The sequence below is a fragment of the Vigna radiata genome, chromosome 7, assembly GCF_000741045.1.
Source record: "Vigna radiata var. radiata cultivar VC1973A chromosome 7, Vradiata_ver6, whole genome shotgun sequence".
Classification (NCBI taxonomy): domain Eukaryota; kingdom Viridiplantae; phylum Streptophyta; class Magnoliopsida; order Fabales; family Fabaceae; genus Vigna; species Vigna radiata.
Genome location: NC_028357.1, coordinates 26,094,242 through 26,119,199, shown reverse-complemented (window position 1 = coordinate 26,119,199; position 24,958 = coordinate 26,094,242). Strand labels below are relative to the sequence as shown.

General features: G+C 34.6%; 2 protein-coding genes across 3 annotated transcripts; both read right to left on the bottom strand.

Annotated features, from left to right (window-relative positions):
* Positions 1 to 1,237: 1,237 nt before the first annotated feature.
* LOC106766877 (polygalacturonase At1g48100) lies at positions 1,238 to 6,022 on the bottom strand. 2 transcript variants are annotated; one of them, XM_014651654.2, is made up of 8 exons: positions 5,911 to 6,022; positions 3,210 to 3,729; positions 2,860 to 3,027; positions 2,689 to 2,733; positions 2,399 to 2,606; positions 2,215 to 2,296; positions 1,517 to 2,062; positions 1,238 to 1,482 (listed from the first exon to the last, which is right to left on the bottom strand). In XM_014651654.2, exons 2-7 carry the CDS (start codon positions 3,645 to 3,647, stop codon positions 1,558 to 1,560), a joined length of 1,446 nt encoding a protein of 481 aa, XP_014507140.1. In that variant the 5' UTR covers positions 3,648 to 3,729; positions 5,911 to 6,022; the 3' UTR covers positions 1,238 to 1,482; positions 1,517 to 1,557. The 2 variants fall into 2 exon arrangements, with proteins under 2 accessions (XP_014507140.1, XP_014507139.1); XM_014651653.2 differs by lacking the exon at positions 5,911 to 6,022 and having other exon boundaries at positions 1,238 to 1,500; positions 1,535 to 2,062; positions 3,210 to 3,840.
* Positions 6,023 to 14,684: 8,662 nt separating this feature from the next.
* LOC106767178 (glycine-rich RNA-binding protein 4, mitochondrial) lies at positions 14,685 to 24,364 on the bottom strand. The gene is made up of 4 exons (XM_014652018.2): positions 24,175 to 24,364; positions 15,541 to 15,609; positions 15,333 to 15,439; positions 14,685 to 15,076 (listed from the first exon to the last, which is right to left on the bottom strand). Exons 1-4 carry the CDS (start codon positions 24,311 to 24,313, stop codon positions 14,939 to 14,941), a joined length of 453 nt encoding a protein of 150 aa, XP_014507504.1. The 5' UTR covers positions 24,314 to 24,364; the 3' UTR covers positions 14,685 to 14,938.
* Positions 24,365 to 24,958: the final 594 nt, after the last annotated feature.

Here is a 24,958-nt window from a genome sequence, read left to right as displayed (position 1 = left end):
TCTCGTATCACACAACCCAAGAGAACCTCTTTTCCACATCACACACCCAAAGAGTCATCACTACTAAACCATCCTCTTCCCGCATCACAAGGCCGAAGAGAATCTCTTTCCCGCATCACACGGCCGAAAGAGTCATCATTGCCAACCCATCATCTTCCTGCATCACACTTAACTCTTCTTCTCTCTCCCACTTTCACCCACTTTCACATCACCCATCATCATCATCACTCCCAATTTACCATGCACACCAACAAGAATACAAATTGCAATATATAATAAAGTATATCATACAATGTCAAACCCTACATACACAAGGTAATTCTAGTCACTTCCCTTACCTGGGCTCGTACGATTTTTGTTTCCAAGATCACCAAGAAAGCTTTACAACATCATCGATGGTCCTCCCATTTTTTATGCCCCGTTCTCGGCTCTATTTTCTCCTAGAAAACGTCTTTTCTCTCCCTTATTTTTCTAATTTTCGTTTTTTCCTCTTAGGATAGCAAAATGCCAACCCCTTTTTACTCTTCTTATCCTCTTATATTCTATCTCTCTCCTTTTATTTTTTATAAAATTTATCTCTAAAACCACTAAGATTTCATCTTTTATTTTATCTTAACTACTTTTTAAAATATCATTAACCACCAAATCTTTTTAAAATCTGCAATATATAATAATAATTTTCTCTAATAATAATATTTTTTTTAATCTTTAAACTCACCAAGATTATATCTCTTATTCTCATTTAGCTAATTTTTTCTTAAAATAACAACAACTAAATCTTCTAAAAAATTTATATAATAATATTTTATTAAATATCCGGATTATTTTAATTTGGATATTTTTCCTTTTAACACTCTCCCTTAATTTCTACACCAATTAAATAAAGGTAAAAGACTCTTTTACCCCTAGACAAAAATATAAAAATAAAAAAATAACATAACAATTATGTTCTAACAAAAAATATAAACTCAAAAACACTAATCTCCAAACAAAAATCCAAAGTCTTAAAACAACTTTATTTTTAAAAGTCCTTTTTTCCCATATCTATTTTTGTTTTAAATTATTGTTCAAGATTTGGTTTCTCCAAAATTTAATTTGAAAAGAAACGTGCATAAATATTTCATACTAGGTAATTCTATTGTCCATATATTAGACCAAAAGTTCCAGTATAAAAGATCAATAAAATCGTGAAAATATTTTTACAACAACAAAAAAGAAGATAATGTTTACCTTTGCATGGCACAGTGGAAGTTGTAGTAATATATAAATGTTGAATGAAGCTATTACAAAGTGTAGGCCCCCAAAAGGGACCAATTTCTGCATCTCATCGCACAAAATGGGAATAATGTACCCAGATAGGGACGAATCCTAAAAGATTATCACAGAGAACCATCATCAACATAATAATGTTCTATCATATATGTATAGTATATCATATATCATATATATTTCATCTAATATCTTGTATCTATAAGCCACCTTATATATATATATATATATATATATATATATATATATATATATATATATATATTTGATATAAGTAACATGTTTGGTTTAACTGCATTGATATTCAGAAAGATCGCCCACTGTCTCAGGGTCACCTTCCCTTAAGCAATTGATTGGAGGTATAGTCAAGGTCTCCTGTGTCCCATAAGCATTCCAGCAAAAGGGGTCATCAAGCAATGCTCCTTCGAATGGCAAAAGCTCAACCTCAGAGAGAGTGATGTTAGTGCAAGCAACACTGTCACTGCAAGCAAAGTGAATAGGAGCTGTTCTCACATCATAGGTACCCTTTATGTTGCTGTACGACACATCATTCACGTGCACAGCTGAACTCTGGTTTAGGCATTCCTTTGACAAACAGTAGTATTGATCTATGATGATGCAGTTCCCAACGTTCTCCATTTGGATGTTATCAAATCTCAGACCTGTCACTGATCCCATTCCCCCTTGCCATGTCTTGATTCTTAGTCCGTTGTCTGATTCTCTTATGATGCTGTCACGGACTGTCAGGTTTGACACACATGCCTGAGAGTTGTGCACTCCAAGACTTCCAATGCTGCAAAAACAAATTACCATCGCACAAAACTTATACTCCTTCCAAAACTATGCTTGTCTTAATCATGTACTTTTGTTTCAAAATTGCTGATGTTTAACAAATTCAACATAACATTTGTAATGTTTCTTTCAAGTCATGGTTCTGCATTGTACCTAATCCCATGGCTAGGACCACAAGTTAAACCTGCTATATCCACGTTTGATGAACCGGGTCCAACTGAAATGCAATCGTCACCTGTTGAAACCATGTGATTATGTATTGCATAAGTAAAAAAACAGTGAAATGTTGAACCAATATATCAAACGGGGTGAGTGAGCATTGCAATATAGTCAATACCATTGCTTATCATGGAGTTATAAATCCCCACATCTTTGGAGTTTTCTACATGGATTCCATCGGTGTTGGGGCTCAGTTTTGGTGAAGAAATGTAGAGCTTATCAATAAGCACTCCTTGGCAACCATCAAACTTCATGTGAAACTGAGGACTGTTTTGGATTTTAAGCCCATTCACCTTCAAATTGGAGCTCATGAAGAATCGTATCATCTACAAACAAAAGAAGGGTAAGTCCAAATTTATAGATACCTTAACAGTTAGTAAATGCATGAGCTTGGTTCAGTTTACTTACAGCTGGACTACCACATGGTCCTGACAAAGTTTTTCCATTGGGACCCTGAAAGTGCCATTTTTTAAGCAGCATTTAGTATATGTTTCCGTTCAACTTTAAATAACCACACCAACACAAATTGAGGGAAGAATGCACACAGTGATTGTGTTAGTGACAAGACAAAATGGTTACCCTATGAGGTTTGCAAGGGAGATCCCACCATTTGTCTCCATTCCCTTCTATTGTTCCAGTACCATTTAGAGTCATTTGGTCAAGTCGGTAAAATACAAGCCATTGGTTTATGCTATCTTTTTCTGGCCATGAATTCGGTCCATCTGGTGCCATCAGTGTTCCATCCACCTGGTTATTTATCTAACTTTTTAGCCAACTGAAATACTTTCATTATCATACATAGGCAGTCAAAGTTAAATGATCTTAACCTTGTGTACAAGGTTGGATTGAAGGGCTAATATTAACTTCTCTCATGTCTCACACATGGAACAAAAATACTATGTGATGTGAGCATTAAGAAGCATTCTTACTTGGAATACCAATCCTGGCTTGCATGGACCTGAAAAAATAGTGGAAGTGATCTTAAAGATGTAGTTTTCTGGAGCAAGAAGAATTCCAGACTCCACAGCACATGCTGCTTTCCATGCTGCCCTGAATGCACGTGTGTCATCAGCACAACCATCTCCAACTGCCCCAAAGGATCTCACATCAAAAACACAGTCAGAAGAGGAGGTTTGGTTATCATTTGGATAAGGGTCAGAAGGAACAGTGGGAGAATCAGCAGGGGGTGGAACTGAAGGGTTTGGGTTATCTGGCTCGGTGGAAGAATCAGAAGGAGCAGTAGGAACAGAAGAAACTCTCCTCTGCTTGCTGTGATGGTGGTATCTTCCCTCCACATTTCCAAAATTATGGTTCAAAAGTGTCACAATGATCCATAGAGTAGAGCACACACGAACTGTGAGATCCATGAGGGGTTCTAGTTTGTGAATTTTCACTCTCTGAATGTGTGTGCCAATATGGGAAGGACCACAAAATGATGCTAAGTTGTTTCTGTAAATAGACCAAAACTTCTAATTCAGAATTTGTAGTTCTTGAGATAAATGGATGAGAATGAAATGGAAAAAGTTTAATATATATCCAGAGAAAGCTTAGCAAATTAGTTTAGCAAAGAGCACTCATATTTATATTGGAAAACTTGTATGATATGGAACACAAGGAATGCTCAAACCATAAGGATGCCACGTGTAGAGTTCATGTTGGTTGAAAAGGCCAGAGTGTCAAAGAAACTTTAAAAAGGTACTTTTAGAGGTAAGCATTCTGTTTAAAGCTTTACCACTAAACATTTAAATTCAAAGAGTTTATTTGTTTGATAAAGTTAGGGAAAAGATTTTACATGTTTCTTTTTCACGTTCTTCATCAATTGAAATTGAATTTTATCTCCATATTTAACCTTCATTTTAAGCTTAAAAGTAGTTTTAGGAGCTAGATTGAGAAAGAAATATATGAGGATACCTTTTATTTATATCTTAAGATAATTAAATATTATTTCACAAAGATTTGCCATTTCCTACTTTTACCAATTCGTTATGTTCTTCCTTTGTGGATGAAAAAGTTCATCTTTTTCGGTACCCCATGCCACGTCCTTTTCACTTACATTACTCAATCTTATACATAGAACAATTTTCAGTTACTCAGGCTATTGTGTAGCACATTTTCTTTTACTTTAAGCCATCTCCAATAGAAGAATCCATTTTGAATTCTTAACATATATTTTCTTGGTTTATTTGTGTCATATATATATATATATATATATATATATATATATAACTGATGGTTCTTATATATGATGCCATATATAATTAGTCTATAACAGAATCAATAGAGGAACAAAAAGAAAAATATTTCCTTTTGTAATAAAGAGACAACAAGTATATTAATTTGACCTTTGAAAGACGGTGAATTTTTTAGTTGAAAAGAATAAACAAGCCATGTGTGTGTATTTTCCAAGAAAATATGCAAAACCATTCTAAAGACTGTTGTCTTCAATCTACATGTCCTGTCATATGTAACATGTTTTTCTGTGTGTTTTCCCTGAGAAGAGGCCAAATCAGTGCTTGCATTGCATAGCTTCTGATTCTGAAAACCCTATAAGACATTGCACGTTTTTTCTGGCTAAAAGTTAATAAAACCAGATCTGTAAATTAAGCACACACTGTCAGATTGTAAGCAGTTCAAAAAAACAAACCATCATGAAGAAATAATACAACAAAACTTTCATGGTGTCGCACAAATCCTCAATTCTAATTTTAATTATGCTTCATATCTTCAAGTAATGCACCTGTTTGATTGATAACAATAACAAGAATGTTTTAAATCTTACAAAATTGGACTCTAAGATGAGGTTTCGTTCACGTATATGTTATCAATTCATTTTATTCTTAAATCTTTGTTTTTCATCTTATCTCCTTTAATATCTAAACATAAGAATTCTTTATGATTTAATCTTTCACCACAAAACAATAAATATCATCCAAAACATACTTTCCAATTAAGACATGACAGGGAAATTTTTGAAATGGTAAGGAAATTGAAGCATCACACACGTCACATTGAATTAATTATCCTATGGAACTCTCGTTCACATTGTTATACTAAATAATATTTGCTTGTTCTGTTCTGGCATGACCAACTTGCAGTCACAAGAGAACACGTAGAAGGCTATGAGAAGGATAATTCATTAATATTTGGCACAGAGAAGAATTAAAAATAAACATCAAATTGGGTGAATATGGTATTGATGTAAAAGCAATCAATCCCGTGACTCTTTGTTGTTGTTTAGCTCCTTGTGGCCAAGAAATTGTAGGCAGCATATATTAGGTGGGTGACCATCGATTTAACTTAAGCCATTCACGGGTGGCACAACTCATGTTTGATTAAATGTCACCAAAAGAAAAAGAAAAAGAAAAAGAAAAAGAGAAAAAGAAAAAGAAAACAATGATACAAAGTAGTGGCATGTAACTACACAGTCCTAATATCAAGGTTTAAAGGTTAAAAATTGCAACTATGCATTAGTCTCATATGTAGTATGTAATATTTTTACTGCAATAAGATTCCATAACCCTTTTACAAACTATGATCACTCAATTCTATACATGGTTCTATCTATCAACATGACCACTCAAGGAAACATAATAACAAACAGTGAAAGAGCAATGGACTTTGTGACTTCACCTGAATATGAGTGTTTGTTTGCTCTGGAATTTGTTGGTTCAGGAAGTTTTTCTGTAAGAATGCAAAGACAATGGTGCATGTAAACAAATTGTGATGCAAAAGACAGAGTTAGCTAAGTTAAAGTTGAGTGTGAAGAGGGTTTTATAGAGGGTAAGATTTTGACAGATAGTTGAGCATGCATGCATTGCTTCCAAGTTTGTCATAATCTGTCACGTGTGCAGTCTCACGGGTGAGATAAAGAGAAAAGTAGATTCCAAAATCAAACATAAACACAAAAATTATAAGCTTAACAGAACAAAAGTTTGTGATCAAAGAGATTCTGTAACATAAAGGTGAACACTTTTTTGTGTGCCCTGACAGATACAGTGGAGACACGTGGCGTGCTCATACTCGTAGCTACTGGTTCTGTGCTTCCTTCATCACAGATAGGAACAATAAGACTAACGAATGGAACACAATGTTATATACAAAGAAAAGGAATAAAAACCTGAACTTAAAGAAGAAGAAGAAGATATAGACAAGTTGAAGTCTTTACTAAAATATTAGTCCCGGGCTTGTTTTTGAGGAATATGAGAAAAAAGTTGGAATAAAATAAAGGTTAATTTTTTTCTTCCTGATGAAAAATTTAATTAATTTTCTAAATTTTATCTGTTCAATTTAATATTTTCATTTTTTAAAATATAATTAAATCATTTTCATTAATTAAATTAGATTTCTGTTAGAATTTATTAATTAAATCACTTATCTACAAAATAAAATTAATTTAAATATTTAAACTTTTTAAATAAAATCACTTATCTAACGACCTAATTAAATTATTTTAAAACAATTAAAAGACTAATTGAATCAAATAAAAATTAAAGATTTAATTAAGTTTTTTATAAACATCAGAGGAACAAAATAAAATTTTATTCTAAAATAAATGAAGTGGGCAACAAGAAAATTATGATAATAAGAATGACAAATATATATATATATATATATATATATATATATATATATATATATATATATATATATATATATATATATATATATATATATAACAATATTTAAAACTCATACGTGTCTATATCTATTTATATTTCATCACATAAAGTATATTTGAACAAATATTTTCAAGAAAAGTTTTAAAAATATATAATAAAAATAAAATTAACTTCTCATTAGCTTAAAATTAAGGGTTAAATATGTTTTTAGTCCTTATAGTTTGGAGCGATTTTGGTTTTAGTCCCTCCTTTAAACTAAGATACAATTTAGTCCTTCAACTTTAGAAAGCTCTAGTTTTAGTCCTTTTTACCAAATTTTTTTAACTTTATTTGATGTTTCAAGCACGTTTCATTATAGCATTTGGATTGTTTACACTGTTTGGCACATTTTTGCTTCAATGTTAACTGAGAAGCGCGTTTGAAATAACAAATAAAGTTAAAAAAATTTGGTAAAAATGACTAAAACCAGAGTTTTCTAAAGTTGAAGGACTAAATTGTACCTTAGTTTGAAAGAGGGAATAAAACCAAAATCGCCCCAAAATATAGGGACTAAAAACATATTTAACCTTACATGCATAGTTTAAAAATAAGAATTTGAAGAAATTATATAAATTTTAATTATTATTTTATTCCTCTTGAAAACTCCTATAATGTATATCGAAGAATATTGTGGGTTTCTAATGTGTGTTGTTTGTAATGTGTGTTGTATTGTGTAGTGTTGTCAAAACAGGTAATTTGATCCGGTTTATCATAGGTTGGTCACTTAGTGACTCAACTCAACCGAGTTCGCTTATTAACGAGCCAAAAGAATTCGTTGGTGGGTTAAATGGGTTGGTTACTGACTCACTTAATTACAAGTTTTTTTTTCAAATTCAAAAAAAAATTACAAAGTTTTAGTAATTTAAATGTAAATAAATTTCACTCTAAAATGATTTTAAACTCTAAAGACAATTCAAAATAAAAAAAGTACCATACAATCCAAATGTAATCCAAAAACAAACACAAAAAGCAAACAAATAAGTTTCTAGCATTGATCATTTTTGTGTCATTTATCCATTTATAAAATTAGAGTCTTGAATGGATAAATCCATAATATTTTACCCTCTTCAAAAAAAAAAATTCTTTATCGCATCTACAATACAATAAAAAACTGTTAACTAATAATAATGAAACACAAAGTAATAAATAATTAAATTAAATTAAGTAGGTTGGTGAGCCAACCCGACTCACCACGAGTTCAACCCGGATGAACCGGTAACTAAGTGAGCTGGGTTGAATTGACCCGTATAAAAAAATTAGATTTTTTTCAAACACAACCCGACCCGAACCCATGGTGGGCCACTGGGTAGGTCCACGGGTTCTAACCCATTTTAATAGGACTAATATTGTGCAAAAGTATGGAAAATCATGTTTTTTGAAATTGATAATGTGTTTAAAATTGTGATACTCAGTTATTTTAATATTAAAAGTTTAAAGTATAAATAGAGTCTTTACGAACGAGTTTCACCATTTAAAAATACATGATTTCTCTAAAGTTTTTTCCTGGAGTTCTCTTCATCCTCTCTAGATTTTCTCACTGTCAAATTATTTGTTTGAAGATTGAAGACCCTGAAAACACATAATTTCTTTAAAAACCTTTTCTCTAAAGCTTTCTCCCTCGTCTCTAGATTTTCTCACCATCAGTTCATATGTTTGAAGATCGGAGACTACTAGGGTGATCCTTGTGGCGAGCTCTTCACTTATGTCTGATTAATTTCTTCTATAAAGTAAGTTGTTTTTTTGTCCCTTTTCTTGGTTTGTTTGTTCTTTATTTGCATGTGTCCTTTTGTGGCTTACATGTAGGTTTTGAATTTTCTTTTCTGGTATATGTTGACTAATGGTTCTAATGTTGTGTCCTGATTATGTTTATGTTGTTCATAGGAGTAGTTTGGCATGCCTTTCAGGTAAGAAAAGCTAATTGCATTGTTATTAACTAATAAACACCTTTTAATTGATAATTATATGCTTGTATGACATTCCGTTTGTGTGATTAAGCTATTTGATGAAATATGATATGTGAAGTTAAGTAGGACTTAATTTGGCTTATATTAATTGTATTTTGAAATTGGGAATGTTATCTGCTTGGTATTGAAATTGAGATGAATTGAGTCATTGAGTGATGTACAATTTGATAATTGGTTTGTTTTGACATTTGTGATTGTTGTTGGAATGATTTGTTGGGCTAGAATGACATAAAAATGCAAAATTATGTAGACTCGTTAGGTAAGAATATACTCGTTGGACGAAGTCAAAGTCAGATAACTACTGATTTAGTGGTCATTGGGCGATAATATACTCAATGGGCGAAACTAAAGTCAAAAACCTCACTGACTTGAATGTCACTGGGTGAGAATATACTCATTGGGCAAAGTCAAAGTTAGAGAGTTATTGACTTAGTGGTCACTAGGTGAGAATAATCTCACTGGGCGAAACCAAACTCAAAGAGCTCACCAACTTGACAATGATTGGGCAAGACAAGTCTGGCTAAATGGATTTGGGAGAATTTAATTTTGTGAGTTCTAATGATAATCTCGTTGGGCGAGCTATCTGGTTGTGAACAAGTATACTTTTATGCACTACTCACTAACACTATTTTTTAATGTTTTCTTTTGGTATGTTTAATGTGTAACTTTATAAATGTTAAAATGATGGTTGGTTTATGATGTTCATTTGAGAATGATTAGCACTAATCCAAGGAAGATTAATTGTGATATCTTTGGTGTATATGGATTTAGTATTGAGAATTATCATATCGCTATAATAATCATCTAATCTCAAGTAGAGAAGGGTAGAGTATGTGCTAAGAGGTGCATGATAAACTACTGTAGGGGCTTTATCTTAGCCAAAGATAGTTGGCGAACTAACCTTGTGTGTGGTAACTTGAGTTGACGAGTTATTCTATCACCACAAATGCATAACTTACTAGAGTTTGATATCAATATATGTATCTGAATAAATAAGTCTTTTATAAGTATTCATATGTAATATGTTTGTTTTAGTGAATGAATGGTGTGTGATGATAACTCTATGTCTATTTTATGAATACTCATTTTTGCACATTAACTTATTTTTTTTCCTTTGCGTTGTTTTGTCTATATGTTATCTTGTGCAATTATTACCTAAATTGATACTATAACAATTGATGCAATGCAAGATGATGGTAGTATTGTAATGTAGTTCATATGATGAATTTATTATGCATAGATATTTTTTAAGAACTTTATTATACTATCGAATCAGTATAATATTTTATTAGTTGTATTAAACCTTTGTAAGTATTTTGATATTATAGTTATACTTAATATAATTATAATAACATTCACTAGTGCAGAAAGGGCTTTAGACGTCAGTTATTTTGGGTTTTAAACGTCACGGCCAAAATCGACGTCTATATAGGTGACGTTAATGGGACGTCGGTTTTTTGCAGGGGCGACGTCGATATAGATGTCTGTTTAGTAAGAAGATCGACGTCTACAAACACATCCGGCAATTCACTAACCGACGTCTAAGTTAAGATTAGACGTCGGTCTATAACAATTGGGACGTCTATAAAGTCGTCAAACATTGCATTAATTGACGTCTTTGGGACATCATAGACGTCGGTTTGTACATTAACCGACGTCTATGAAGTGATCATTGTGTTTTGAAGCGGTTTTTGTCGTGTCTGGGGGTAGCATAGTAGCACCTCCTTCCTTTGCTAGTTTCTTCGTAAGAAAAAGTTGCGTCTTTTGGACTTGTCATGGTATTTCAACCCAAAGACAAACTTGGATCGTTGCCTAGGTCCATTCCGACCGCCACTGAAAAAGAATATGGCGAGAATACACCGTAAACTTTTTCGTTGGCAGTCGGAATGGACATAGGCAACAACCCAAATTCGTCCTTGGATTGAAACGCCGTGAGAAATCCAAAAAAACGCAAGTTTTCCTTACGAGGAAACTAGCAAAGGGAGAAGATGCACTACGTTACACAAAGACACAACAAAAAAACCGCACTGAAACACAACGAAAACTCTTTTTAATCAGTTCAAATGAGAGATAATACATCAAAGATTACTTTAATCGGAGTAAAAACAACTTTGAATAGTTAAAAGGAGAGGAAACTTACTTGGAAATGCAGAACAACGGAGAGAAAACGCAAGACATCAAACTGTTGGTTCGCAAACTGCTGGTTCGTATTGTTATTTAACAAGAAATTAGACGTCTATTGTACACAGAACCGACATCTAAAATAGAAAAATATCGGACCCCTGACTAATATGACATTCGATTTAAAAATTAATATTTCTGTACTATATAGACGTCAGCTTTGAGGCATGAGACTTTTCGTGGGTGGAAACAAATGACTTTTCACATACCTGGAAGGATTATAGACGTCGGTACCTAAGGCAACTGACGTCTATATGTTTGATAGGTTGGTGAGTAGCATTAATATCCGCCATATAGACGTCGGGGTCCGTCAATGTAACGGGATCCGACATTTATAAGGCTGAAAAGAGTGACTATTCACCTGCCTAGCAGACTTATAGGCGTCAGTTAGCAGCAGCTTGACGTCTATATGTCTGACAGGTTGGTGAGCAACATTAATTTCTGCCATATAGACGTCGGGCCCCCAAGGAACTAACGTTTATAACGCTGCAGGAAATTATTTTTCACCTAACCGTCAGAAATATAGATGTCAGCTTGGAAGGGCCGACGTCACAAATTATATAGACGTCGGAAATCAACCTAACGGATGCCTATATTGTCAACTTATTTATGGAAATGCCACTGATCATTAATATACGTCGGGTTTACCTATAACCGACGTCTAGGGTGACCTTAATGAGCGTTTTTGCATGATTATATATTTGTGAGTTATGGGTTTATAAAGGTTGATTGTGTGATATTTGTAAGGATATAGCATTCATTCATTGGAATGTTACATATTGAAGGTAAAATAATTAATTTACAGATGTCACCAAAAACAAAACAAAGTTAGTGAGATAAGCACGACTAAGACATTTAAATAATTGGTTGTTAGAATCAGAGTATTGCGACCAAGGAGGTAATGCTTGGTATTAAATTATAGACACGGTGTGAAACGGCTAAACTATTAAGAAAAAATAAATAAATCACATTTTAGACTCTTTTAAAACAAAAAATAACGCAAAATGTTAATTTTTTTAAAATTTTAGATATGAAATTGTTATTATAAATCATTATTTATGCATATGAATAAAATTTTTAATATAAGTATAATATATAGATAGAGAAAGGAAGAGAGATATTTTTTTGTATACAGTTGAAATCTAAGATTACTTTATCTTATATTAAAGATGTTTTAGATAGGTAATTTTTTATATTTATATTTTTTTTTAATTTATGATTAACTTTTTTATATTGTCGATATTATATTGAATGTGTGATAATTGATAATTAATTATAAATTTTTTATTTGTCGATAACTTTATTGATAATTATAATTTTTTTGTTTGTCAATAAATTTATTAATAATTAATTATAATTTTTTTATTTGTTGATAAATTTATTAACGTATTTTTAGCATCTTTAGTAATTCTTCTATAAACACGAGTTAGCAACAAATTTTTTTATTTCTATAAATTGGACTCCTTTGGTAATATACCATTTCTCTTGTAATAAAAACTCATATATCAATTTTGATAATAAAGTTTTGAAACTATAATTACTAAATATTCTATAAAGTTTTAATATTTTAATTACAAACTAAACCTCTAATGATAGTTGTTTCTTTCTTTAATGCTCTTAATGAAAATAGAGAAAGAAAATACACGATTCTTTATTCTCATGTACTTTTGTCGCAGAAAATAAAAAATAAGTTAGAAAAAGAAAATCAGAAAGTGGTAGAAAGAAAGAAGAGCAGGAAAACGAATTTTGAACATACTTAAAATTTAAAAATAATTAGGTGAATTTTATTGTTTATTTAATTAATTAGGTGAATGCGAATGGTTAACGAACTGGCTTTCACTCTTTTCACGTGTTGGTGTCTTTTGTTCTTGTGTGTGTCACGGACTCAGTGGAAGGGAATAATAATAAAAATGTTAATTGGGTTTTGAATAGAATTGTTTTCCATTGGAGTGAGACAGTGACGAAGACAGCAAATGTATGAATCGAATTTGAAGAATAAAACACATGTAAGGTTTCATCACCTTCTTAAGAACCCATTATTTTAACTTCTTTTAATAATTTTCTGCATTTGTCTTAATCAAACATAGGCATTCAACCGGAATTGGCTCAGACGTGTTTAAGGAAAGTTGCTGCCGATTCCACCTTACACTCACTTATTCCAATTTTCACTTTCATACTAACTAGATATTTTTTTATTGAGAATATTATAATTATTAGATATATTATTTTTATATTATATTTAATTTTTATTTTAGTTAATTATTATTTTTTATTTGTATTTGGAACTTAACTTATTTCTTTTATAAATAAATTATCTGTTTCTGTATTCAAAACAAGGGAGATACATAGTATTATATTCAATATGTATGTAGAGTTTAAAGTTCTTTTGAGAAAAAAAAAAAATTGCTTCTGCCACTACATCCACTACTACCGCTAGCATTACCAGAGTTTTAGTTTCAACCGACGATCACATGGTTTTGATAGTCTTAGATAGTCGACCACCATGTCATCAATTGACGTCTTCATCGAAGCTCTTGCGCGCTTTTAGTGCCTTTTGAAATTGTAGATTTGTTTCCTTTTTCGTAGTGCATGATGACATGTCTAGAAGCAATTCAAAGCATTGAGGTTGTTCGTTTTCCTCTTTCAGGTTCATCGTACGTTGTCTTACATCCCATCTCCTCTTAGGTAGCTATTCAAAGCATTAATGTTGTTCTTTTTCCTTTTGTAGGTGCCTTGATTGGAGAATTTTGGATTTTTATGATTTCTCTCTTCTGTTCATCCATGGTTTCTTCCACTATCGTCTTTTCTGACCTCCCTTTTATCACCATTGCGTTTGACCCGTCCTTATATGTTTTTTCTCCCATGAAGAAGATGGCTTTTGTTACTTTATTTATAGACGTGGTGGCTCTCCAACAATGACCTCTTTATCTAGTGGATGTCAACAATGCATTCTTCAACGACTATTTGTAAGAAAAGATTTACATGGAGCAACTTCCGAGATTTGTTACACGAATGTAGAAGCAAATTATTAATGATTTACAAAATAATATAGAAAACGAAATATCAACACAAAAAACTCCTCTAATCAACAAATCTGGAAGAATACTCCATGTAACTAAGTCTTTATGAATTATATTAATAACAAATTTGGTAGATTCGATTTGTATATGAGGCACATGTAGCACATATTTAATCTTAACAAAATTAACAGACACTATTAAATATTAAAAAAATTGTTGATTTGGGAAAGATTTGATTTGATGGAACTGCAGAGATAAATAAGAGTTACATCTTAACATTATTGAAGGATGGGTTCATCATAAAAAAAATATCATTATTTTTATAAAGAAAGTTATGCATATAAAAAATTCAGCTTTTTTAATCAACCATAATCCCTTTGCCACTGCATTTTTCTTCGTTCACACTCAATCCTTTATTTTTGATATATTAAAATACAATTATGGTTAATATATTAAAATTTACTTATATTTAAGTTCATCGAACATTATATTTATTTAAGAAGCAAATCTAGTTGAAGGTTCTGGACAAAAGAAAACATACATCTTATGTAGAATAGTGCTTCAAACTCATGAATGAAAATCACCTGAATCGTTGTAATAAAATTTATAACTGTTGGAGCCCTACAGATAGATCAAGTTAATTTCAGGAAGGACTACACTTTATTATGCCAAAATCAAGAGTGCATGAAAGATTACATCAACTACAGTATTGCATCAATATTATTACAAAATCATAATGTTCCATCAAACCCTAACTTGTATAGCCATATTTATATGACTTGATATTTGTTACTTCATTTTCTGTTCTACAGCTTCATTCAATTATGAATTTTGATCAGTACCAACAATCTACCACTTCTTCTTGCTCTGGCAAATCCCACTTCTTTGGGGGTCCTGAGGCCCTTGGGGTTGCACCAAAATAATCCCAACCCAATCTAGCAATTTCCACATAGATTGTTCGACCATAAAAATCCTGTAGAAAATGAACAATAAACACATCAAAAGGGAACACTCAATTGCCAATGGATTTTATCATCCAAAATACCAAATACGGACTAAATATTACCTAGATAGCATGTTGTGCCAAATATTTCAAAATTCAATGCTATCTGTGACACAGTATGTTATCTGGGTAAATTTTAAATCCAATTGTATTATTTGGGTGAAAAAATCATTGGCAATGTCATGGCTGGCAGAAGAAGGATGAGGCATGTGATGAAAATTTGAACCTTCTGATCCATGGTTTCTAGTGCAAGCATGGCATCATCTTGGCATGTATATTGAATGAAAGCAATACCCTTGGATCTTTTTGTTTTCATATCTTTAACCATTTTAACTGCACACATAAAATGCATGACCCAAGAGGTGAGTTAGAGTACTAAAAGTCATGATGTAAACTCACACCATTGTGAATAATAAGAAAACTTATGCATTTACCTTCAGCTATCTTTCCAAAATTAGAAAATTCCTTTTGCAAAGTAGTCTCACCAGTAGAATATGGTAAATCTGCTTCCAGATAAAAACAAGTAGAAATTGATGTAAAAAAGTATGTAAGATGCAATATCTGAAATTAATATAAATCTGCCTCCATGGCATGGAGACAACACAAGTGAAAAATAAGAAAAGGGCACACAGGCATGCAGATTGATCACTGATGAAATCTAAGAACTGCACAAAGTAAAGAAAATCTCCACCAAACAACAATACATCAGAACTATATCAGTAAAAGATATTGTAGATGAAAACTAAGCGGATAGATATGATAGATGCTTAGTGCTTTGAAGCTAAATGCTTCTCATATGTTACTGGAACTTGTATGATTAGAAGTCAAAACCACGTAATGATAATATACTAGCTAAAGCTAAGTCAAATATTGTCTAATTAGATTAGACACTAGTCTGCACGGTAGATACATTAACTTGCTAGATATCAAATTAACAAAAGAGCAGTATTGTTAACCAGATAATTTCGTAAAAAACGCCTTTGTACTTCTATTTATCAGGTAGATAATTGGCAAAAGTGATTCTGTTATTACTGTACAAGAACATTTTTAGTAGTCACTGTAACAAGGACGAAAGATCAACAATCCTCCTAAACAAAGACACAGTCACAACTATAGATAGAGTCTAGAAAAGCATGTTCATAAGGTACTACCTCTACACCAACTATGGCAAAGAATTCATCATACCCTCCTTTTTCATTCATAAACTTTACAACATAGAGCAATACACCGAGCCAATCATTGGCTATCTGCACAATGCGTTAACAGAATGGAATAAAATATAAAGAAATATAATAAGGCAATGTCAACAATATCCTGACGCGTCCCCTTTAATATCTGATGTAGTCTTTCAATCTATTGAGGTCCCTGGTATCACTCTTATGGGTCACTATACTGTCATCTGTCTATCCCAAAGATGTTCAAATAAAATTTTGTAGAAAATAAATTTTCCAGCATAGAGCACAGTAAAACTTTACCGTAAAACATGGTACTTGAGGAGGAAACCTCCATTAAGGGAAGAGAAAGCGTAAAATGTAGAAAAAGGTAGAAAGAAAATATAGTCAGAGCTGAAAACAATCTCCAGTGCCCTGGCCTTAGTCCCTGTTATAAAACCCAAACATAGACAGTAACCCCAGTTGCCAAAATGGAGCACAAGGCCCAAAAGGCTCATACTGAATGTCTGAAACCAAGTAGGACAAAGAACATTGCCTAATAAAAGCCTGATACCTAAGATATTGACAATAACTCAGATGTGGCACACTATAACTAGTATTCTTTGATCATTCTGTTTGATTTACTGTCACAAAAAATCAAATAAAATTATGCAAATTATTGAATATAGTAAAAATTTTATGGGATTAATCTCCTTTATGTAAAAATTATAAATAAAATATTGTATTTATAATAAAGAAAATATGAACTAAGCTCAAAATTCAAATAAAGAATAATAACATAGTAACTGAAGATAAAAGATAAAAATAAAATATTTATCAAAGATAGCCAATAATCTAATATATCTAATACTCTCTCTCAAACTGGTACATACAAATACTATATACCAAGCTTCTTATAAATATAATCAATTTTTAGTCCTCGCAAAGACTTGGTGAAAATATCTGCTAACTAAAATGTGTTTGGTTCTCTTATGAAAGACAAGATTAAAACTAATATGTAGAACAACCTCATTGTCACATATAAGTGTCATTTGAGTGACATCTCCAAATTGTAACTCTTTGCAAAAGTTTGGGAGAGAAAACTGAGAAGTAAAAATATTATTACTGTGCTATAATTCTATTACACATAGTGCCCTATTTAAGGGACTATGGACCAACGTAAATAAGGCTTCTAAAAAAAAGCCCAAAACCAAAAAGCCAGTTAAAACAAACAATATATTTCAACACTCCCCCTCAAGCTGGAGCATATAGATCATATGCACCAAGCTTGGAACATATAAATCGAGTCCTAGGCCCCCTTAGAGATTTGGTCAGAATGTCTCCGAGTTGTTCGTTAGAATTGACAAACTCGGTAACAAGTTCCTTAGTCAACAACTTCTCTCTAATAAAATGACAATCAATTTCTATATGTTTTGTTCTCTCTAATAAAATGATAATCAATTTCTATGTTTTGTTCTCTCATGAAACACTGGATTGGAGGCAATATGAAGGGCTGCTTGGTTGTCACAGTATAGTTTCAACGGCTCATTTCCACAAAATTTCAATTCTTGGAGAAGTTGCTTGATCCACACAAGTTCGCATGTAGTCAAAGCCATAGATCGGTATTCAGCTTCAGCACTAGATCTAGCAACAACACTTTGTTTCTTACTTTTCCAAGATACAAGGTTCCCTCCAAGTAGAACACTGGTCAACATGTGGATTTTGCATAAATTGACTCACAATCCCCACTGGATAAGAAAGATCAGGTCTTATTATTATAAGATATATGAGTTTTCCAACCAGCCTTTTATATCTCTCTGGATCTGAGAAAGGTTCACCTTGGTCTCTCATTAGCTTTTGATTTGAGTCCATAGGACTATCAATGGGCTTGCAATTTNTCAAGCCTGTTTCCTCTAAAATATCAAGAGCATATTTCCTTTGTGAAATGATGACACCTTCTTTTGATTGTGCCACTTCAATACCAAGAAAGTATTTTAGACGACCCAAATCTTTAGTCTGAAAGTGGTTGAACAAATGGTTCTTTAATTGAGTAATTCTAGTATTGTCATTTTCTGTAATAACAATATCATCAACATACACTGATAGGTTCTTTTAATCAAGAACCTATAGAAAGCACACAGTACACGCACCCAACACACAACTCAGAACTGTATAACCTTTGTATATTGCCAAACAATCAAGAATACAAGATACAATTGGTTCAGAGAGCTTAACCTCCTCCTACAGGACCAGATAGTTCCTGTCAAAACAAACGAATTCACTCACTACCCTCCAATTACAACTAATCTCCCTTTATATACATGATCCCCTCAACCGACCCTCCTAACTACCTTGGCAGTTAGGTTGTGTAACTGCTTTTCTCCTTTATATACCAGTAGAGGCCTAACAATACCACCCTCCTCCGAAACAACCTTGTCTCCAAGGTTGAAGTCAGGGTACTGTTCCTGAAATTCAGCCGGCAATTCCCTCCAATCTCAGTCAATGTTGAAGAAGAAAGCCCAAGCAACGAGTTCTCCTACATAGGTTCGAAAGAGAACCTTCCAAGGAACTTAGCCACGCAGCCACCATGGAGACCGAAGTTATTTTTGAGACAATTGTTGATGTACATGCAAATAACAGAAACAACAATATTAGCAACCCCAAATATAGGAACCAGCCATGATGTCCAATGGGTATCAGCTTTGTAAAAAAAAATCTCATGCTCAGTGTAGTTTTCCTCTGTTTTGTTGTTCTTGGTTCTCCCACCACCAGTCTCAAGATCTCTTCTGACCTTGATTATTTTTCTCTCGATTAAACCCAGTTTCCAAGTCTCAATTTTTTTTCTGTAATGATGCTTTATATCACAAAGTGGAGGCAAACTTTCTCTCTCCCAAAACGTAAGGCACTGCGCCTGTAGCCCTGTAGCACTACTCTGAGCTCCACTTTCTGTTGCTCGGTCAAATCACCTGTCACCTCACTACTGGTCCCATGCTCCACTACCTCCAGCTCCCAGATTAATATCCATGAGTCAGCATCCAGCATCTTCATCAAGGCCTTAGGTTCCACCAACTGGCGGCATAAAGTTGGTTCCCCCTTTATCACCACTTTATCACCACCCACTACATATTTCATGGACATTTCTCTCCAATTCAACACGACCTCTCCTAATTTGGCCAACCAGGCGATACCCAGGATGACATCGACTCCTCCAAGCTCAAACACATAAAATTCCTCCTCGACGGTGGTATTCCCCAAACGTATCCTCACTCTCTCGCAACGTCCGCTCGTTGTTCTTCTGTGTCCATCACCGAGGCTCACGGTGTAATGGGACGTCTAGTCACCGGCAGCTTCAATTCGTCCATCACTCTCTGGTTGATGAAATTGTGGCTAGCCCCACTGTCAATGAGGACCACCACCATCCGTTCTCCGATTACTCCTGTTAGTTTCATGGTTTTTGGAGTTGTCAGCCCCTCCGCCGAACACGCCGACAGCTCCATGGGTTTCGCTTCCTCAACTGGGTATTCGGTCGACTCTTCCTCCTCATCCTCCACTAGAAGCAGAACGCGTAAACTCTTCTCTGAACACCGATGGCCTGGTGCAAACGGACCCCCGCACCGAAAACAGCGGCCTTCTTCCCGCACCGTTCGGTTTCTGTTGTCCTGACTGTTCGGTCTGCAACTGTCCTCTGACCCATTCATACCGTTCGGTCTTCGCATACCGTTCAGCCTTCCCATACCGTCCAGTCCTCCACTCTCTACCCACAGCTGCTCATCCGCCACCTTCTTCGTTCTGACCTCCAAAATCTTGGGTACTTGTACAAACTCGTTCACCGCCCCCTTGCGTTTGAATGTCGCCAATCGCTCACCGACTATTACGAATCTTATTACCATGGCTTCCTTCAAACCATCCCAAGAACGATTCTTGGCTTTCTCCTTCCAGACTCTGACCCAGAAACCCGCACTGCCCTTCATGCTCATGCATGCGAGTCGCACTTTCTCCTCCTCCGCTGCTCCTCGAAGTTCGAAAAATATCTCTGTGTGATGGATCCAGTTCAGGGGATCGATCCCCTCGAAGATGGGTAACGTCACCTGTTTCTACCACTGTTTCTTCCCCTCTGGTTGATTTCCGACCCCTCTTCCTTCGTCTTCCTCCTCTCCCCGCCGCTGATTCTTATTAACAGAGCTGTCGTCGGATTGCCCGTCGTGGTGGTTCGTCTGCGTCCCGAGTACCCTCATTATCTGTTGCACGTCCCGTCGTATTGCAGCGGTTTCAGCCTTAATCCCTTCTACCGTAATTTCAAGATTCTTGAACCTTCCCTCTGTTGCTTGCCATTTCCGTCAACCCCCCTTTCGATCCGGTAGGTCGGACTAAATTATAGGTTCTTTTAATCAAGAACTTATAGAAAGCTCACAGTACACGCACCCACAACACAACTCAGAACTGTATAACCTCTGTATATTGCCAAACAATCAAGAATACAAGATACAATTGGTTCAGATAGCTTAACCTCCCCCTACAGGACCAGATAGTTCCTGTCAAAACAAATGAATTCACTCACTACCCTCCAATTACAACTAATCTCCCTTTATATACATGATCCCCTCAACCGACCCTCCTAACTGCCTTGGCAGTTAGGTTGTGTAACTGCTTTTCTCCTTTATATACCAGTAGAGGCCTAACATACACCATGAGATAAACACATTTGTCAGGAGAAAAATGACCATAAAACACTGAATGATCCGTCTCACTGACGCTCTAACGCGGAGGTTTGGCTGACTAAATCGGGGCACCGTTTGTGAGGAGCTGGCAGTGGAGCAACAGGAGGGAAGATGTAACTCAAGCTCGGGGACAGTCGTGAGGACAGAGATGTATCGGGGATCGTCGGAGGGAATTGTCAACGTCAACAGACGGCAGGAAGACGAAGAAGATGAGGTAGAGGAGGGTCCTGAAATCGAACAAAAAACCATGGAGTTATCTGTATTATCTGCGGGTGGTTTAACGCAATCTAAAACAATGAAACTGCGAGGTTAGTTGCAAGGGAGAAAGGTATTGGTGTTGATTGACAGTGGGGCGAGTCATAGCCTTATTTCCACCAGATTGATTGAGAATTGGGGCTGAAAAGTGAGGATACGCCCCCTTATAATGTATATTTAGGTGATGGGGCTGCCTTGTTTTATGATGGAAATTGCTAGTTGTTAGGTACATCCCCAACTAAAGCACAGGTAAAAGACATTGCAGAACGACTACTTAGTAATCATGGGGATTCAACGGGTTTGACAACAGATAGTTTAGTTGATGTTGGTTATCCAGGTGCTGCTTCACTAGGTGATGCGGTTTGTGGCATGGCCACGGCAAGAATCAATTCAAAACATTTCTTGTTCTGGTTCAGGTCTCACACTGCTAAGGAAGTCAAATGGGGAGGAGCCAAGCACCATCCACAGGATAGGGATGATGGAGGAAAATTGAACCCAAGATCATCATTCAAAGCTATTCTTGAAGTAGTCAAAAGCAAAAGTTTAGTGTCAGAAATCAATGTTATTCGCTCATTACAACTAATGATAAGAGATTCTTTCCAAGACACTGAGATCACCGGTCCAAAGACTTCAAACTATGTGCAAAAAACTGACACTTCAACTGGAGCGATGGATGAACTCAGTTCAGGAGCACTTGAAATGGTGAGACTAATCAAGACTGCAACAGTTCCGATTTTTGGGGTTGATTCAGGTGGGGTAATCAATGGATGGAATTCAAAGATTGTTGAACTGACAGCTCTACAAGGCAATGAAGCTATGAGGAAATCCATGGTAAATGAAATTATACATGCGGACTCATGTGACACTTTTAAAAATACTCTAAGCAAAGCCTTGCAAGGAGAGGAGGACAAAAGTGTTGAGTTTAAAATAAAGCACTTTGGGCTTCAACAGCAACAGAAAGTTGTATATCTAATGGTCAATGCTTGCACTAGTAGCGGCTACACAAATTTTGTTGTCGGGGTATGCTTTGTAGGTCAAGACATCACTTATGAGAAAATGGTTCAAGATAAATTCATCAAGTTGGAAGGTCATTACAAAGCAATCACGCAGAGTCTCGGTCCACTAATTCGACCCCTGTTTTCTTCTTATGAGAGTGCCTACTGTTTTGAATGAAATGCAGCCATGGAAAGGCTAACTGGTTGGAAAAGAGATGAAGTCATAGGAAAATTGCTTCCTGGTGAAATATTTGGAAGTTTTTGTCGACTAAAAGGTCAAGATACCTTGACTAATTTTATGATTTTAATATACCGTGGAATAAGTGGTCAAGATTCTGAGAAGTTACCATTTGGATTTGTTGAGAGTTATATAACAGCAAACAAGAGAATTGATGCTGGTGGGAATATACTTGGCTGTTTTTACTTCTTGCAGGTTGTAGCGCCAGACCTGAATCAGTCCTCTGAAGAACACAAGCCAATAGGCAGAGAAAACATTTCTGAATCCAAAGAGTTAGCTTATATACTACAAGAGATTGAAACCATGATTCTGGCTTGGAGCTTGAGCCAAGCGGAATTTGTGGAGGGGGAGACAGCAGAGAGTGACTTAATTCCCAATAAAGAGGGACCTGCAGAGAGGAGAGAGCTGCTGGAAGCATTGAAAGACATCAAAGATCATCTTCTCCGGGCTTATAGTTTTGGAAAAGAGGTGACCAGAATGTGGGAAGTTAATAGTATCGAAGAAGAATGGAAGATATTGGAGGAAGATTTGTCCCCAACCAAGCCTCCAGACCAGAGTTTGGAGGGCGCCACCTGGAAAGAGAGCATTACCTCAAATAACCGTTCCTAACTTTAACCTTGAGGACAAGGTTGATTTTGAGGGGTAGAGTAATGTTAGGAATAAAAGAAGTTAGTTGTTAATAGAGAGAGGGTATAAATAATAACAAAATAGGTGGAGAGAGGATTATCAGACATATTGTTTTGGGATTAGACTGGACCTCTTGGCCAGTGGAGGAAGGAAGGCTTCCTTGGGAACATTTACTTATTTTCTTCTTTCTTTACCTTACAGATTGAATAAAAATACAGATATATACAATATGATTTCTGTTGTTGAGTGTGTGAGTGAGAAGAGATTTTACTGTTTAGGTTTTCGGAGATAAGAAACCTAACACAATGCCAACTTGATGACAAGTCTTTCTTTTGTGTGAATATTCTGATCCACTTTTCATTCATTAAACAAAAAATACAATTGTGAACTTATACATTGGAATGGCTTTCCACCTTTCCATTCTAAAACTGCTAAGAGATTAACTCTCATTTAAGTTTATTCAATAACCTTAACCCTCATTTAAGTTTATTCAACAACATTAACTCCAGTTTAACTTTATTGGCCATATTAAAAGCCTTCTAAAAATCACCTTCCATGAATGGAAAGGATAATTTTCATCTCTCTGGACTAACCAACCAACCCAAAATCTTCAGAGGCCAAAATGGTGTTTTTACTCAGCACTTAATTTTTCTAATACCCTTAACCTTATATATCCCCACCAAAGAACTAACATTAAGTTGCCTACAGATTTTTGTAGCATAAACTACCTAGAGCAGGCAACGGTAGATAACAGTTGACAATGACATCTAACCTGAGTGCTAGACCATAAATAAAACAAGCATCCTAAAGGGATGATATCTGACAAGGCTTGCAAGTTCAACAAATAAACAAATGTCCTTATATTTTCTCCTTAGAACTACCCACATCACCAAATTGGGTGGCGTAAAAATTGCTGCTTTGCAAAGAAAAGGGTATAAAAGGAGCTAATTCTAAATTGAGTGTGTATCCATAAGGCTCAAACAACACGAGAACAATTGGAAATGAGATGGGCATGAATCAAACACACAAATACATGCTTCAACTAAATGGAACTAAAGGGTAAGAGGGTGAGAAGGAATATTACTTTTAACAACAATTTTGCTCGCAAGTGGGTAGTCATGGCGCAGAGAAGATGCCCTGAGCGTAAGAAGAGAAGGTTTTACAGTTGCAGAGGGTTTAGCGAAGCCAGGGAAGGAAGGAGCCAACATACTCATCTCCATCATCAAAACCAAACACGGCCTTTGATTCTTATGAGCACAGCGAATAAGCTTGTTCTAAACTAAACAACGTTTGATTTTATAATTTTAAATTTCGTTATAATTTTTTAGGTTTAATCATTCTCATAGTCCTTGTTTTTGGTAATTTTTTTTTCAATTAGGTCTTTCATTTTTTTCTTTTTCTCAATTAGGTTCCTATTTTTGAAAAATTGAAGTAATTAGTTCACTGTGGTTAGTTCCGTACTAACACCGTTAAAAAGGTGACACGTGTCAGCTAATGAATTTTTTGAATTTTTTAAATATATTTTTAATTATTTTTATTTTAATTTTTAATTTTTTTTTATTTTAAAAAATAATGTCACGTGTCAAGTTGACATTGAGTCACGTGGCAATGACAATGTGAGGTGACACTAATAGTGCCACGTGTCATTATCAGACCACGTGTCATTAGATTTGTCTCAATTTGGTCCTATATTTTTAATTTGTCTCAATTTGGTCCCTGTATTCTTATTTTGTCTTAATTTAGTCCTATTTTTTTAAAAAACTAAACAATTTTGTTTCTCTCCAAGTTCAAACAAAATTTTATTTGTATATAAATCTTTACAAAGAAATTTGTACAAATTAATTTTTTTATTAGAAAAATAAAAAAAA